At 30.4% G+C, this 15683-nt stretch overlaps 2 protein-coding genes across 4 annotated transcripts in view; one reads left to right on the top strand and one right to left on the bottom strand.

The window, feature by feature from the left end:
* The window catches only part of LOC126835344 (nucleoside diphosphate kinase-like), a 31225-nt gene that overhangs the window by 3077 nt on the left and 12465 nt on the right, over positions 1 to 15683 (top strand). The window contains exons 2-4 of one of the 2 annotated variants that reach the window (XM_050567848.1): positions 1189 to 1290; positions 1362 to 1483; positions 1565 to 1692. The exons of the other annotated variant lie outside the window; for it this stretch is intronic. Of the exons in view, the coding sequence (XP_050423805.1) occupies positions 1189 to 1290; positions 1362 to 1483; positions 1565 to 1682 (342 nt within the window). The 3' untranslated portion in view covers positions 1683 to 1692. Of the gene's footprint in view, positions 1 to 1188; positions 1291 to 1361; positions 1484 to 1564; positions 1693 to 15683 lie in introns of those variants that run through there. 2 annotated transcript variants of the gene reach the window in all.
* The window catches only part of LOC126835346 (uncharacterized), a 29832-nt gene that overhangs the window by 13273 nt on the left and 876 nt on the right, over positions 1 to 15683 (bottom strand). Inside the window, exon 2 of one of the 2 annotated variants that reach the window (XM_050567852.1) lies at positions 15563 to 15651. The exons of the other annotated variant lie outside the window; for it this stretch is intronic. Within the exon in view, the coding sequence (XP_050423809.1) occupies positions 15563 to 15651 (89 nt within the window). The remainder of the gene's footprint in view (positions 1 to 15562; positions 15652 to 15683) is intronic. 2 annotated transcript variants of the gene reach the window in all.

The raw sequence follows: 15683 nt of genomic DNA, 5'->3' as shown, positions 1-15683 counted from the left end.
AACTTACATTGTACAAATAAACAATGCACAAAAACATATTTTTCGACGCTTCTATCGATACAGGGTATCCCATCAGTATATTTTAATAGCTCAAATATCTTACTCTCACCTAACCTAACCTAATCTAACCTTGAGGTGGGTGTCCATTTGTAAAGTTTTGCCCCTCCTTTTAAATTTTAGTTTGGTGCCACAGATCCGGTTTTATGATATACCGTGAAAATAATAAAATAGATTTAACTTTTAAGAATTACTACGAATGTTAAACGGCAACTGGGTGTTTTATTTTATTTAAAAAAAAATAAAAGTATAGTTAAAAACAGTTCAAACATATATAATAAATATTATACACGCAGGAAATTATTTATGTTTTTATTTTTATTTTGATAAATCTATCTAAATTCTGAAAATATCGTTGACCTATTGTCTTCTGGCGCTTGTTTAGAAACACAAATAGGCGGGAAGAATTCTATACATTTCCTGTGGAACTTGTTATCAAACACTGAGAATTTTTTTTTTTATATCCTTTATTAACAATAAAGTATTATCTTATTATAGTAGCTATGCCAATAGTATTAGCAATACCGGATCAAACCATTCAGCTAGACAAGCTAGAGAGTTGCGAGAAAGATACACACATTACTTCAATATCATGAAGGTGCTGTTCCGTGGCAAGACAGAATGGTCTACTGAACTTGTTTGTGTATCGTTTTATTGTATAATATTAAATTTACAACTTAAACAATTTATACCTACGCCACATATAACCATAATATGTAAAACTTTAGTAATATAGATATATCAAAATTAGATATATACAGTATACAGTATAGACTTAATGTGGTATTATAATAAAGAGTTACCAATTTTTTTGCGAATTTTTTTTACCATCTTGTAGTATTTTTTCTACCATCTAGGGATGCACATCAAAGCGTTTATTTGAAAGCGATTTTATCACTTTTAGCTGTAATAATTCCTGTAGAGCTGTGTGTGACTTTTCCCGCTCTACAGGTCCCACTGACTGGCTTTTTAAATTCCTATTTACATCTTAAACCAGAAGTAATATATTCCTAAAAAAATACACTTTTCCCAACCCTATTCGCAATGTCAACATTTTTAATACCTAAATGATTTTACGTGTTTCAGTATTGAGTTTTCTTGTGCTTATAGTTATATTGTTTTTATTTATAGCCTTCGGAACAATTGATGAGGGAACACTACTCTGATTTGTCCAACAGCCAGTTTTTCCCAGGTTTTATCAAATACATGTTGTCAGGACCCGTTATACCAATGGCAAGCAACTATGGATGAGCATATTCAATTTTGAACCAACATCTAAAGAAATGCATTTATTTATGTTTTAGGTATGGGAAGGATTAGACGCCGTCAAGATTGCACGTTTCCTCCTCCGCGCAACGAACCGGAAGGATGCCAACCCTGGTACTGTCAGAGGAGATCTTTGCACTCAAACCGAACATTCAGGCCCGTGTGTACTTAAGCTAACATCAGGACTTACGATGTGCTATTGTAAAACAATACAATGATTTTTGTGTTTATATTTTTTTAGTAATGTAATTCACGGAGCAGACGCCGTGGAAGCCGCCGAAAGAGAAATCGGTCTGTGGTTCACAGAAAAAGAAATGGTCACTTGGACGAGAACTGTCGATACTTGGGTTTACGAATAAACTTCGTTTACTGTCCAAAAATATTTGTTGGCTAATTATTTAAAGTTTTAACAAAAAAAACTATTTTACGGTTATGTTTCACTGCATTTTTTTAAATAATAGATCTGAACAGCAATTGAATCCATATTGTTATATCTTTTTTTTTTTTTAATCATTTTACTGTTCTGCACGGCAGATTGGCAGTGTAATGTTCTATTGAATTTCAAAGGTAAATAATACTGTGAAAGAAATCTCTCCCTCCCCCTTCCATCGAAACGACATTAGACTTGTACAATATTTATTTGTCTTTCATATTGAATGGAGCCGTCTAACTAATAGATTTTGATACGTGAAATCCAAATTCATAAATATATAATATACATTATTTAACAATGTTATTCAAACTATATTGAAACTGAGTTATTAAAGTATGACGACAATGGCAATGTTATTTGGAAAACAACAGCAGTGTACCTAAAAAACACCTAAGGCTGATAAAACATTTCGTTAGAAATAAACAATTTTGGTTAGCGTCGCATGAAATTATTGTCCAATATTTCAAAGACTCCTGATATATTTCAAAAATATTAAGTCAATATGTTAAATATATTATTTAACCTATAAATTAAGGTGATTAAGTTACGCTCTGAAAAATACAAAGTTGGTCCAACTAAAACTATGGTTACTCTAGGGACACAATACATTTCTAGTTGGACTGAGTTATTAAATATTTGTTCTAAATTAAAATAAGCTTATTATAGAGGCTATATATATTTCTAGTTAAAAAAACTAAAAAAAAAGTGGTTCCAACAAGGCATTTAGTTAGGTCAACAAGAAATTAATCATATCACTACATTAAATATATTTTAGATAGCACCAGCTATTAATTTATTCTTCGTAGAAGGGTAGTATACTAAGAAATAATAAAGATATTTCAAATTTATGTTTTATGGTGTTTTATGTTTTATGATAAAGCATTTCATTAGCAATAAACAATTTTGGTTATATTTGCATGAAACGAATGTCCAATATTTCAAAGACTCCTGATATATTTCAAAAATATTAAGTCAATATGTTAAATATATTATTTAACCTATAAATTAAGGTGATTAAGTTACCCTCTGAAAAATACAAAGTTGGTCCAACAAAATATTTGGTTCGGCCAAACAAAAATTAATCGTGTCCTTACATTAACCATACTTTAAGTTTGACCACCTATATATTTTTTCTGTATAGGTAAAAGATATATTATATTTCATTAGCAATAAACAATTTTGGTTATATTTGCTAAATTAATGTCCAATATTTCAAATATTTCTGATATTTTTCGAACAAATAGGTCTAAATGTTAAATATATTATTTAACCTATAAATTATGTTGATTGAGTTACGCTCTGAAAAATACATAGTTGGTCCAACAAAACGTTTAGTTCGGCCAACAAAAAATTAATCGTGTCCCTACAATAACCATAGTTTAAGTTGGACCAACTATATATTTTTTCTGTGTGGGTGAGTGGTATACAAATCATTAGTAAAGAAATAGCAATTATGTGTTTCATGTTGAATAGAGATGACGTATTAATGATAAGACACTTTTTTTTCTAAAATAATTCTAATTTTTAGTGTTTCTTTTTTTAAACATTTACAATTACTAAATTTGAATATTTATAAAAAAACAAAAAAGTTACATCCACCCTTGGGGGTTGGGAAATGGAATAATTTAATTTTGATATAATTGGCGTGTGCGGGCATAAGAAATAAATACTCCTTATAAATTTCAACTCGATTCGATTCTTTTTCTCGAAATTATAGCCATTTAAAGTTCTAACTTAAAAAAACTTGTATGGTTTTTTTGTTTTTTTCAAATTTTAACTATGAGGAAGTAAAGTTTTTATTAGTCAATAAACTATGACGAGAGAACCTCTGCTTAAAAACGAACTCACAATAACATATTGTTTTTCGTTATTTGTTTGTTGTTGTTGAGTTTTTGTACAGTATACTAGCAATTCAATGTATTTTAGCACAATATTTTACTGTTTGAGCGAAACCATTGTACGATATGTTTTTCGGCTATCGAAATACAGGGTGTCCCGCCAACATTTAATATAACCTTGAAATTAGATCGAAAAAAAGTTTTAGGCTGTATTATTATTTTCAAAATGTATTCTACCAAACAAATTCATGATAATCAGTTCAAGAATAGGAACATTTGAACTTACTATTATTTACATAGAAGGATCAGTAGATAGAGTAATAAATAATAATACTTATGGGCGCCTTGCACAAAAAAAAAAACAATTCGAAACTCAGCGTTATTACTTCGGGTTAAGCATTGAAATTCAGGTACTAATCAAATATTAATTATAAGAATAATCGATTAATAATGTTAACGGATAAAAAACCCAATTATGAACAATTTTGTTAAATAATTGATAGTGTTAAATAGGCGAGTGTCCAGGAGAAGTGCAGCAAGTAGGATAATCTATCGATTCTATCTACTGATCAGCTCTCAGATCCTTCTATATAAATAATATTAAGTTCATTTGTTCCCATTTGAGTATAATAGTATAGCCTAAATTGTTTTCGATCTAATTTCAAGGTTATATCAAATGTTGGCGGGACACCCTGTGTAATTGACAAAGCGGGTCGATCGTCGAAAAACATGTTGTTGTACATTGGTTTCTTCGCACAAACGGTAAAATATTTTTTACACTAGTGCTAAAACACATCGGATAACAGTGTACTGTACGAAAAGTCAAAAACAAATAACGAAAAACAATATGTCATTGCGAGTTGGTTTTTTTGGTGAAAAAAAAAAAATACAATAACATGTTGTCGTGAGTTTGCGTTTATGGTAAAAATAAAAACCTATAAAACACGGTTTTTTTTCTCTAACAAACACTATTACAGTACTGCAAAAACCACCATTCCAGTGATAACTAGTTTATACGTCGCATCATATACGTGTAGCACACTGAAGTGTTTGCACTTGAAACGCGGCCATGTCTTCTTTCTGTTGGCCTCTGGTGTTGCAAATTGTCCTATCGGTGGGTTTTTTGCAACACGGCGATTCGTGTGAACGTGAAAAATATGCAAAAATAAAAACGAATGCACACTATAAACAATTGCTCGACATGGACACGGGATACTCTCACGATCAGTTGAAAGAGAGCTACAATAAAATGTCGTGGTTTTCGTACGGTAAATGGCCAGTGGCGGAAGCGTGCGATGACGTCTACCAACGACTCGCGTGTAGTTATGTATTTAACTGCGGTCATTATATGAATTTGATCGAACCCCTGTGGACCGAAGAAGGTAAAGATGCGTTAAAGGGACTTGTTGACGACGCCAAAGTGTCCGTGTTATATTTCGAAGACCGAGTGGTCGAGATGTTAAACGTTTTATACAATTTCGGCAAGACCGATTCTATGGAACCGTTATGGCTCGTGTACATGTATTTGAGTAGCTTGAGACCACTAGGCATAATGCGCGTACACAACGACGAACATACACGAATCCGTTTGTTGGACGATCACAAAACAGTTTCCGCCCAACTTGCAGATTTCACTGGGCAACAGTGCATGTTTGAAGATAATAACCTGTATAACGACCAAATTTGTAATTCTCAATATTTTAACAATCTGAAAGACCTCCGTGCTACTACCCCAACAGTATCGCACAACGAAATCTTTAAATATGTGGTCAAACTCGAAAACACAATGTACACTAGAAAGACTAAATTAACTAAAAGTATGACCATCGTAAATTGTACATCGTACTTCACGTTTGAACATTTGCGTTTGATATCCGCAATGAATAAATTCGATTTCAATGAATTATTGAGAGTTTTTGGCGACATTCCCGACGAATTGGAACGACGACGTATATTCGATCTAATAAATGATAAATGCTCCAAAAGTCTTAATCGTGAAAATTTCGGGACACTGACCAATGACGTGGTTGAATGTCAACATGTTTTCATGAACGTTATGAAATATGTTATATTTTACAATTCGTGGAAATACATAATTGAAATTTCTACACGCGTAGAATCTGGAAAATCGATGACTATCGATCGGATAAAGAAGTCTAGCGCCCAGACGGAAAATTATTTTGATGAAATTAAAAAGATTTTGAATTTAGAAACACATAATGAACTAGAAATTGTTGCCACACTCTTTAGTCAGCCATTTGCATCCAAGTTAGCCGATCGAGGAGAAAACGGAGAGCTTGAAAATACCGTCTGGGAACAACTAAACAAAATAAATTCGATTCATATTCAACTGGGCAATAAACACTTTTCTAAAGACAAGTTCACCGAAATTTATTATATAGAAAGGAAGGTTAAGTTAGAAGCTAAGGGTAAGGATTATGATTATGATACTTATATATTAGAGAGTGAACTAAGTTTTTCCTTACTCAGTAAATTTTTAAAAAATTCATTTAAAGGTATTGATTTTGATGTAATAGGTTCATTTATTCGTTATTCTAAAAACCAACATCTATAAATAATTGCATATTGTTTTTTTGTTAAATTTAAATTTCTGTTAATATTATTAAAATGTTAAATTATGTTACATTCAGTCTTCGTAAATTTTGGTGTACATTTTCTATTTAGACTTTTGTTATTATCATCATGTAATTATTTTAATTTTGTGAACTCACATGTTAGACAGTCCATTTGTAATTGTTGTATCGTCTTACCCAATACTCAATGACCTTACAGTCTTATATTAATATTATAAAAACAATCAATTTTGTCAAATAAATAATGTGCCGTTAACTACAATTTTAACTGGTTGTAATTTCTAATAATTATTTACTTACTAAATCAGCTCCTAATGTTACCATGGAATTATCCTCGATCACGTCTGAAAATACAAGACAATCGTATTCGCAACGAGTCTGGGATTGTGATTTGAGATACACTATAATACTTTTTTTTTTTAGTGTTTAAAACAGGTTTTAAGATCTAGGTAATTCTTCTTAGTGTAATATACATTATGAAAATAGAAAGGTAAATATATTGATTATAACTAAGAACTTTTGAAATGTTCGAACATCAAAAAGTGTTGGTCAATGTCAATTTAACGTCAATTTGTACAGTTTAATACATTACAAAAATTGTATCATTTTATGTACATTATTTTATTTATGAGCATCGTGTATTGCATTTGTTAGGTCATGTTGATTTCTGGCAGATGAGTATTCTGGGCAATCTATTATTATATGATTAATGCTCAGAGTGACATTACAAGTTTGGCAGAGGGGTTTTAGTTCTATGACGAGAGCTACCTTTGCTTAAAAACAAATTCACAATAACATAATGTTTTTCGTTATTTTTTTTTGGTGTTGTTGAGTTTTCGTACAGTACACTGCTATTCAATGTGTTTTTTTTAGGAATAGTTTTAGGATTTAATGTCTGAAATTTGACTGAATATTATCATCAATCAGTTCTATAAGAATACGAGGGCCACTCTTTGGATTGTTTATGTTTATATGTTTTTTTTTTTTTTTTACAAATATTCAAAAATATCAAATGAATTTATAAAAATGTATTTTATAACATATGATATTATTTTTGGTGAATAATTGAGTAGTTGTAGTTGTGGTTACAGAAATCGCAGGTGTATATTGTAAAATCATGAAAAACAAGTTATTCTTTTGTAAAACCACGTATGTTAGACAAAAACACTTCATGGCGCTGTACGTTTCAATTCGAATACATATTTATTTTTATAAAAATATAAGAAAATATATGGTTTTTCGATATTACTCGAGTTTTTATACTGCTCTTTATTGTACTTTGAATCTAGTTTAAATAATATTTTACGAGTTGTGCGAAGAAACTGATGTACGAAAATATATTTTGCGATGATCGTTTAAGAAGTCAATAAAATATTTGAAAACAATCATTTTCTAAAATAAATAATTCTATGTACATTTTTTATAATATGTTATGCAAACAATTCAAGGATTGTGGTTTTAATTTTTGGGGGTGCTTAGCTTGAATCTGAGGGTGTTGAAGTCCCTCTAGTACCCCCTAGTTGCGCCTGTGTCAGCAATACTAATATTTATTAATTATAGTATTTGTTTGACGCCCTTAAGGTAATAGAATACACGTTTTACAAATAAAAGAAATAAACGAACAAAACAATAAAATACAATACGAAAAAAAAAACAAAACTAGTTTTAAAAGTTTTAAAAATATATTAAATAAATTATTTTCTAGGATTACCAATTTATGTTTTTTTTTCTTCATATTTGTTTGGCGGTATTGTTAAATGTTTTTTTTTTTTACTGTTAACTACTCTGCATTGTACATTTGGAATACTTCAAACAATATATTATCGACTGTATGAATAAACAAATGCAAAACAACATATTTTTTTTATTATGACGGCGCTTTTATGGATAAAGGGGATCCCATCAAGGTTTAATAGCTGAAATATTATTTTCTCATATTTTATTCTATTTTGATGGGTTCTTTTATTTGTCTTGTTGTAAGACACGGCAGCTTTAGCTACTTGAATACGAACCGAACACACATCTGATTATGTTTGGTGAAAAGGACATTCGTGTAGGAGTTTACATGAGGCCATTTTAAGTTTTTAGAGACAATTTTGGAACGTCATTTAGACGGGCGGGTGGTAAACTATGACGAAGGTACCTCTGCTGCCAGCGAGAATCCCGCATTAAATATGTCACTGTTTTTTTTTTATATAGCGCCGCTTATTTATATGTTTTAAAATCAAATCCACAGATTGATGACAACTATGCCGAAAACTGTTGTTTAAGAAATCCAGTACAGTGGCGATGGAGCATACAGACGGGGGTAGGGTAGGGTGGGAGATGGGCATAATTTAAATTTGACACTATTGACGTATAGTGGAATATCAAATAAATATTTCTTATAACTTTTAAATCGATCCGACCCTATTTTTTTTGAAATTAGAGCTAGTTTAAGTTGAAACTTAAAAAAAAAAAATGTTTTTTTTTGTTTTTTCAAATTTCAAGGGTGAAGAAGTGATTTCTTTAACTTTTACCTCCCCCTCAAGTACCAACCGAAACAAATTTGTATCACACAAAATTAGAGAGTTAATTAATCTCTGTGTAAATGTTTGGTGCAATCCGGCATAAGTATAATGTCATACGATAAGTCAGTAAATAGCGGTTATAAATTTACAATTTTTTTTTACTTCAGAATTTCAAACTGTATGATTTTTATTTTTTACTTGGCCTAAATTACATTATAACCATTCAAACGACCAAGCATATGAAGCATCATTGCATAATGAGATTAACTGTACCATTTATTTTTAACTGGGTACTAACTTACAACGTCAAATGGCTACAACTTTTAGCGAGTTGGGTATAAATCAAAGTTGTTGAACTTTATTGTTCCTAAAATGTATAATTAAGGCACAACATGTGGTTAACGTTAGTCATTAGCACGGTATTCTACTACGGTTATACCCGTGGTCGTTATCCAAAAACGGGGTGCTCGTTTTAGACACCCTTAGTTCGTGTTAGAATATTAGTCATATTAGTTTTTTCAGTTACTCTATACCTACCCACGCTATTAGTTTTTGGATAAAACAGTTCAAGTTGTTTGTTTTCATAATATAGTACGTTTGTCGTTTTGCGTTAAAAGTGTTTTTTTTTTTTTACCATAATTGTTTCTATTTTTATATACTTAGACACCGGTAAGTAGATTTAATCGCATTGGTTTTACTCAGTTCCGAGATTCTTTTATTATACACGTAAGCGGATTTTTGTTAAAGTACTAAAACATTATGAATTTCAAAATTTCTCTTCTCATCGTCTCGGTATGCTTTTTTTACGGCAGCGTGGGTAAGTAAAACGTAGATAATAAAATTAAGAATTAGAAAAAAAAAAGTCACGGCTAAAACAGAAAATTACATTAGTTTTTTTAAAGGACCTATATAATTAGACCGCGTATAATATGATGTTTTGCAGAGCCAAGGGCCACAACAGCCAGGTTTAATCCAAAGGGCTATCAATGCAACATAATACCAATAATAATGGAAAGGCACTCGCCCAGGGAAATCCCTGAGACTATGACAATAATTTCATTAATTACGATTATTATACAACGTCAAAGAAAGACAGAAAACAATTAAAGGCTCGTCAACAGATTTTGGGTTATTAATGAAGCAGTATTGCAAGGACACTGAAATAGGGAAGATAAAATTATTATTCATTTACAATTCTGTTTAACGTTTTGTTACTGTTCCCACTAAATTTTTTTTGTCGTATACTTGTGGCTTTCCTCGTATTTTAAATAAAGAAAACAAAAAAAAAATATATTCAATTGATTTAAGTATAATTTTGCCAGTTAGCAGTTAATAAAATTGAAAAAAGCTGGAAGGGAAACAATTTTTTTTATATCAAGTATTAATTTTTTCGTTAACATACTTTATTTTGGTATTACACGTTGCCAGTGTTTTGTAGAATAAATTGATATTTTAAGGGGAAAAGAATTTTTAGTTTTTTATTAACTTTCATTTTGCTATATTTGTTTGTATCATTTATTATATCACTTATATTTTTACCAGGAACTCGAGCATATACAAAAACACAACAACTCATTTATTAGCTTCGGTGCGGAGCTGTTGTTTTTACAATGATGTTATCATATTTAATTATCAAAAATAAAATGTATATTCAAGTAAATAATATGATTTTAAAAGGTATTATTAAGAGGCTACTTTTAGGAAGTAATCTTTTTCAGCTAACATAATTATTTAATTGAAAAATCAACTTCAATATACAATTTAAATAACTCAGTACAACTATTCGCAGCGCTCGAATATGGAAGGGAAGGCACAAGGGGTTGATTGACCAAATACCTAGAGTTATACCTAGTAATAAATGCATTGTAAGTGTTGGATACCATAATATCATAAATGAAAATTAACTACTCATAAATAATAATCTTTGTTTAAACTGCATTTATTATGACTATGACAATTATAACTTCAAATTGGATTTCATAGATATTAATAAAAACTGCTTATAGATTTCTGAAAAAGAGGTATTCAGTTATATTATAGTACATTGTTAAGGGGTTATTGAATATGACATAAATTATTTTCATGATTAAAAAAATATTTATGGATTTTACTAAAGTTTTCTTGCTTAAAAAGTTAGAATTTAATTGACTTTTAACTGAATTTTAATAATCAAAGATATATTACAATAGGTCGGGGACACGAAATATATTTTATTAAATCATAGTCTTGACTTTCTCAATCTTGTAAAAAACTATTAATACTAAAATCTAAACTATTTTTTACATTTATTAAATTAATGGGAGATAGGCCCAAAAGGCAACCCAGAGATAATAGGGATCCAAATTTTATATACACCCCATTAGTTAAAAAAAACTAAAGCAATGGCTGTGACCAAAGAGGATTTGGAAAGAATCTTTTTAAAGTATAAAGAGGTGATTAAAGAGGAAGTTAAAAACGCATATCGGTAGTTGTCTGATTTTATTAAAAGAGTACGGGAAGAATGCAATACACTTACAGGCGTGTTAGAAGTAATACGACCCACCGAGGTGGGAAGCTGCAAAGCCCTCACTGAGAAAAATGTTGAAAAATAGTGTATAAAAATAATGGGATGTAATATTAAATTATGATTTAATAATATCATTAATACTATGATGTCAGAATGTTTGTATTTAATTATAGCTAAAAGAAGATGGGGGAAGGGGGAATTAGGGTATAATATGATAATGATCATGAAGTATATTCAGACTAAACTAATAGGTACCTATCTTATAATTCAATTGTTAAAATGTTTATTACTAATTGCCGTGTCTAAATTTTAGTGGGAACATACTTCCCCCCAAAAAAAAACACATATTTTGTCATTTTTTTTGTAGAGTTATAACAAACATATTACATTATAGTGTTGTTAACCTAACCTAACCTATCCGAGAGTACTAGTACAGTATAGAGTATAGCCATAATGGAATCAAAGCAACGAGGGGACAGAGAGGTCACAGGTCTACAGAAATTATTATAAATAAAAGTGATAAAATTGAATAAAATTATTTTTAAATAAACGCTTTGGTGCTTATTTGTAAATACAGCACCTCAATTTAATACTTTCTAACTTTGCTGGTTTTTACTGTGCTTGGTTTGGACTGTACTGGCTTGAAAATACTTACTACCGATTTGCATCGAAGCGTTTTTCGAAAGTGATTTTATCACTTTCAGATTTTAAAACTCCTGTAAACCTGTGACCTCCCCGTCCCCACTATGGTCCGACCCCACTGTACTGGTTTTTTCAGTATATTGTCACATTTCAAGATCAACCGTTTTGACATTTTTTATTCTTTTTTTTTTATTTAAGTTCTTTTCAGCCCTAAATTTAGCCACACTCTGACTTAAGTATGTCTAAGAACCACGTACCGACAGCATATCTGTTAACATACTCAGCCGAGTACAGACCGGTTTATTTTTCAATCATAATTACAACAATTTTTTCATTAGCGCGTACCGGACGGTATGCCTTTCAACATAACTGACCAAGTACTTCCTGCTTTGATTAGATTTTGTTTTTAGATTCGATATTGAGCTGAAAAGTTATTATTTTATCCGTAAAAAACACGATCGTTTTTTCCCTCTGGGCCGAGTTACTCGAGGAGCAGCTCTGTACAGCTCAGAAATCGTATGCGATTGGTACTTTGGTGGGTCGAATACTAAAAAAAACCAGTACAGTAGGGTGGGGCATAGTGGGGACGGGGAGGTCACAGGTTTACAGGAATTATTATAAATCTGAAAGTGATAAAATCACTTTCGAAAAAACGCTTCGATGAAAATCGGTAGTTAGTATTTTCAAGCCAGTACAGTCCAAACCAAGCACAGTAAAAACCAGCAAAGTTAGAAAGTATTAAATTGAGGTTCTTTATTTACAAATAAGCATCAAAGCGTTAATTTGAAATTGATTTTATACAAGAGGACTAGTACAGTAGAGTATAGGCATAATGGAATTAAAGCAACTAGGGGACGGAGAGATCACAGGTGTACAGGAATTATTATAAATAAAAGTGATAAAATTGAATAAAATCACTTTCAAATAAACGCTTTGATAGATCCTTAAAATGTAAAGGGTGGGGTAGTGAAACGGGTTTTTCCATTTAAATACAATGGAAAATCACCCGTTTTACTGTCCCACCCCGTATATTAATTTCTTGTTATTTTATAAAGAAAAATTGAGTTTCTAACATTTAAATTAAAATTAAATTGTATGCTGGTACTGTGATGGAGAAAACAATAAATTTTACCTACATATATAAGTAATAACTTATTAGTTAAATATTACTAACGTTTATAGCCACTAGCTGTCGGCTGTTGCCTATTATTTAACAATAACCTTTTTTTGGAGATTTTAAAAATTGTGTTTTTTTTATAATAGTATAGGAGCAGTACCATAAAGTTATAAATGTAATAAAATAATGAAATATTTTATACAAAATTAGAGCTACAAGTTGATAAACAAAAAAATTAAAATTAGCACGAAGCAGGTTATCTAATATTAGATAATTTAAACAATCAAGCGTGAATCTCTTTTAATGAATAATGGTATAACAATATGCAAAACATTAGTGATCCTTTAAAAAAATTGTGTAATATGAAATTCATTTTGCGGCGGTATACTGCATAAAAACCAACACTTAATCTGGATCCAAAAAAACAACAGTCTTCTTCATAATTTGCAGGTAGTTGGACCTTATAAATTTGGTTCAGTAGATGGAAGGAATTGGTTCAGTATTAAAAAAGTTACAGTGTATACAGATAAAAAAAAATTTTAATTTAATTTCAAGTATATATTATGCTTAAAAATTGTTTGCCCGAACCTCGACAGCAGATTTAGAAAATAATTACACTATCAAATTACTAAGTACGATAAAGCTAAAGTTTAGTGTTGATAATTATCTTAATTGTCTTTTTTTGGGTCTTTGATCTTGAAGGACCCCATGGTTTTGTGAACCTGGGGGGGGGGGCCATGGTCCTTCCAGGCCTCCCTTAATCCATTACGTTTCGACATAGTGCCTAAGTTGATATTCACTTATTCTTACAAACACTAAAGCCAAATATAATATCAATACAAGTCGTTGGCGTGAAGAATCAATAAAGATAATAATTTTTAAAAAGAACACTTGCTAGTATTAGAAAACCTATATCAAAAACATTTTCTGATAACTGGTCTGCGGTTAGTGCAGATGATGGCAATATAGTCACCGTAATATGTATACAATCATAAGTGTACTTCTATTGTGGTTAGGGTTTATTTATAATTGTATAACAAAACCACAATTGAATCTACTTTAAATTGACTGATAACTGAAGACAATTCTATTGTAGGTTAAGTAAATAATTTTGATGAAGAAAACAACATTGATTTTTTTCAATATCCATATCCCTGTGGCCGCAAACAAGCTTAGAGGTAAAACATTTCTCTAATAAATCAAAGTCCAAGCAATTAGTTTGGTCGAATGGTTCGTGTTTACCGAATATATACATGGTAAACACGAAAAAACTGATAATTGATAAGTAAAATAGTAAATTTGCTATAGCGGTTAACGATTTTTACATCTGATATTGTCTGCTTTAATACAATAGTTAAATTTTGTTCATTGGAAGATGAACACAATTCATAGGAGTGCCTCTAATAAAAATAAGGCAGGGGAAATTATTTATGAAAGAAGAGCCGGAAAAACAGAATAGCCAAAAAACCCGAAAAAGAAGGAAAACAATTTTTTTTTCTTAAGGAAAACCCCTTTTTATTGAGGAATAAATTCAGACTTAGTTCCAGAACCTAGCTACTTAGCAGAAAGTTTGAATTCATTTGATTTGATACTTTCTGAAGTTATTTAAGTGATCCACTCAGTATAATAGGTTTAATTAAAACCTTATGATATATTAATATATTGTAAAAAGTATAAAACTATCAGCTACTTGCAGGCCCTTTTAATACATGTGTAAATATTTATTATTATAACGATTTATTAAGTATAATATGCAAGGGCGCCCGCAAGTGAAAATTCTTGGGGAAAGGGACGACTGTGTTTTTTTAATGGTTTTTGTGATTTTAGTCATTTCCCTGCCCCTCCCCGTGGACGCCTTTGATAATATGTATTTTATGTTAAAGTGATCTACCCAGTATATCATTAGGTTTAATTAAAACAGTATGATAATATATTAGTATAATATTATATATTAGAAAATAGAAAAACTACCAGCCACTTGCAAGCCCTTTTAATATTTATTATTACAATACATTTTTAAGTATAACATGCAAGGGCGCTCGCAAGTGTAAACAATTTGGGGCTGAGGGCAAAATAGTATGATTTGTTTGTTTAATTTACAGGTTGCCAAAAAGAACTAACATGAACAACAATAAATTTCATTTAGGTTATGACGGAAGAGCACAAAAGCAACAAAACTGTAAAAGCAACTATGATTGTCCCTAAGTTTTTTAATTAATGAAAAAATAAGAACACTCAAGTTACATGTACCTTGTTACAGTTTGTCTTTTGTTTGCACATAAAATAAATAAAATTGAAATTTGTGATGAAAATTCAGGGGCCAAGTAGTAATACCATACACAACTGTATTTTATTAAAAAACTTGATATATATAGAACCAATATTATTTAACTTCAATAAGCGCCTAAATATTTAAACTGCGCAAAAACCATGTGGTATACTATTGTGAAATGCATAGGTAAGTAAATATATATATATAACATTTTATATTGTCTAAAACGACGATTTTACTTAGTGAATTAATTGCTATGATATTGTGTTCTAAAAATTAGTTATTATACCTACTAAAAAAAAATTTCAATCTTTAGAAAACACTTACCTATACTTGAAAAATTGCATATCTGGAACTGTATATCAGCTACTACCGAGTTTTTAAATTGAAAACATTTTCCTTTATTTAAAAGGAATCTGTAAACAACAAAAACAACTTTATGTAGTAT

This window comes from Adelges cooleyi, unplaced genomic scaffold (assembly GCF_023614345.1).
Source record: "Adelges cooleyi isolate 19-005CV unplaced genomic scaffold, UGA_ACOO_1.1 ACOO_flye_CR_arks_rails_tigmint_CR_PRNA_23, whole genome shotgun sequence".
Taxonomy (NCBI): Eukaryota; Metazoa; Arthropoda; class Insecta; order Hemiptera; family Adelgidae; genus Adelges; species Adelges cooleyi.
Note: the sequence above shows the minus strand (reverse complement) of the source record. Positions and strands in the feature narration are given on the sequence as shown.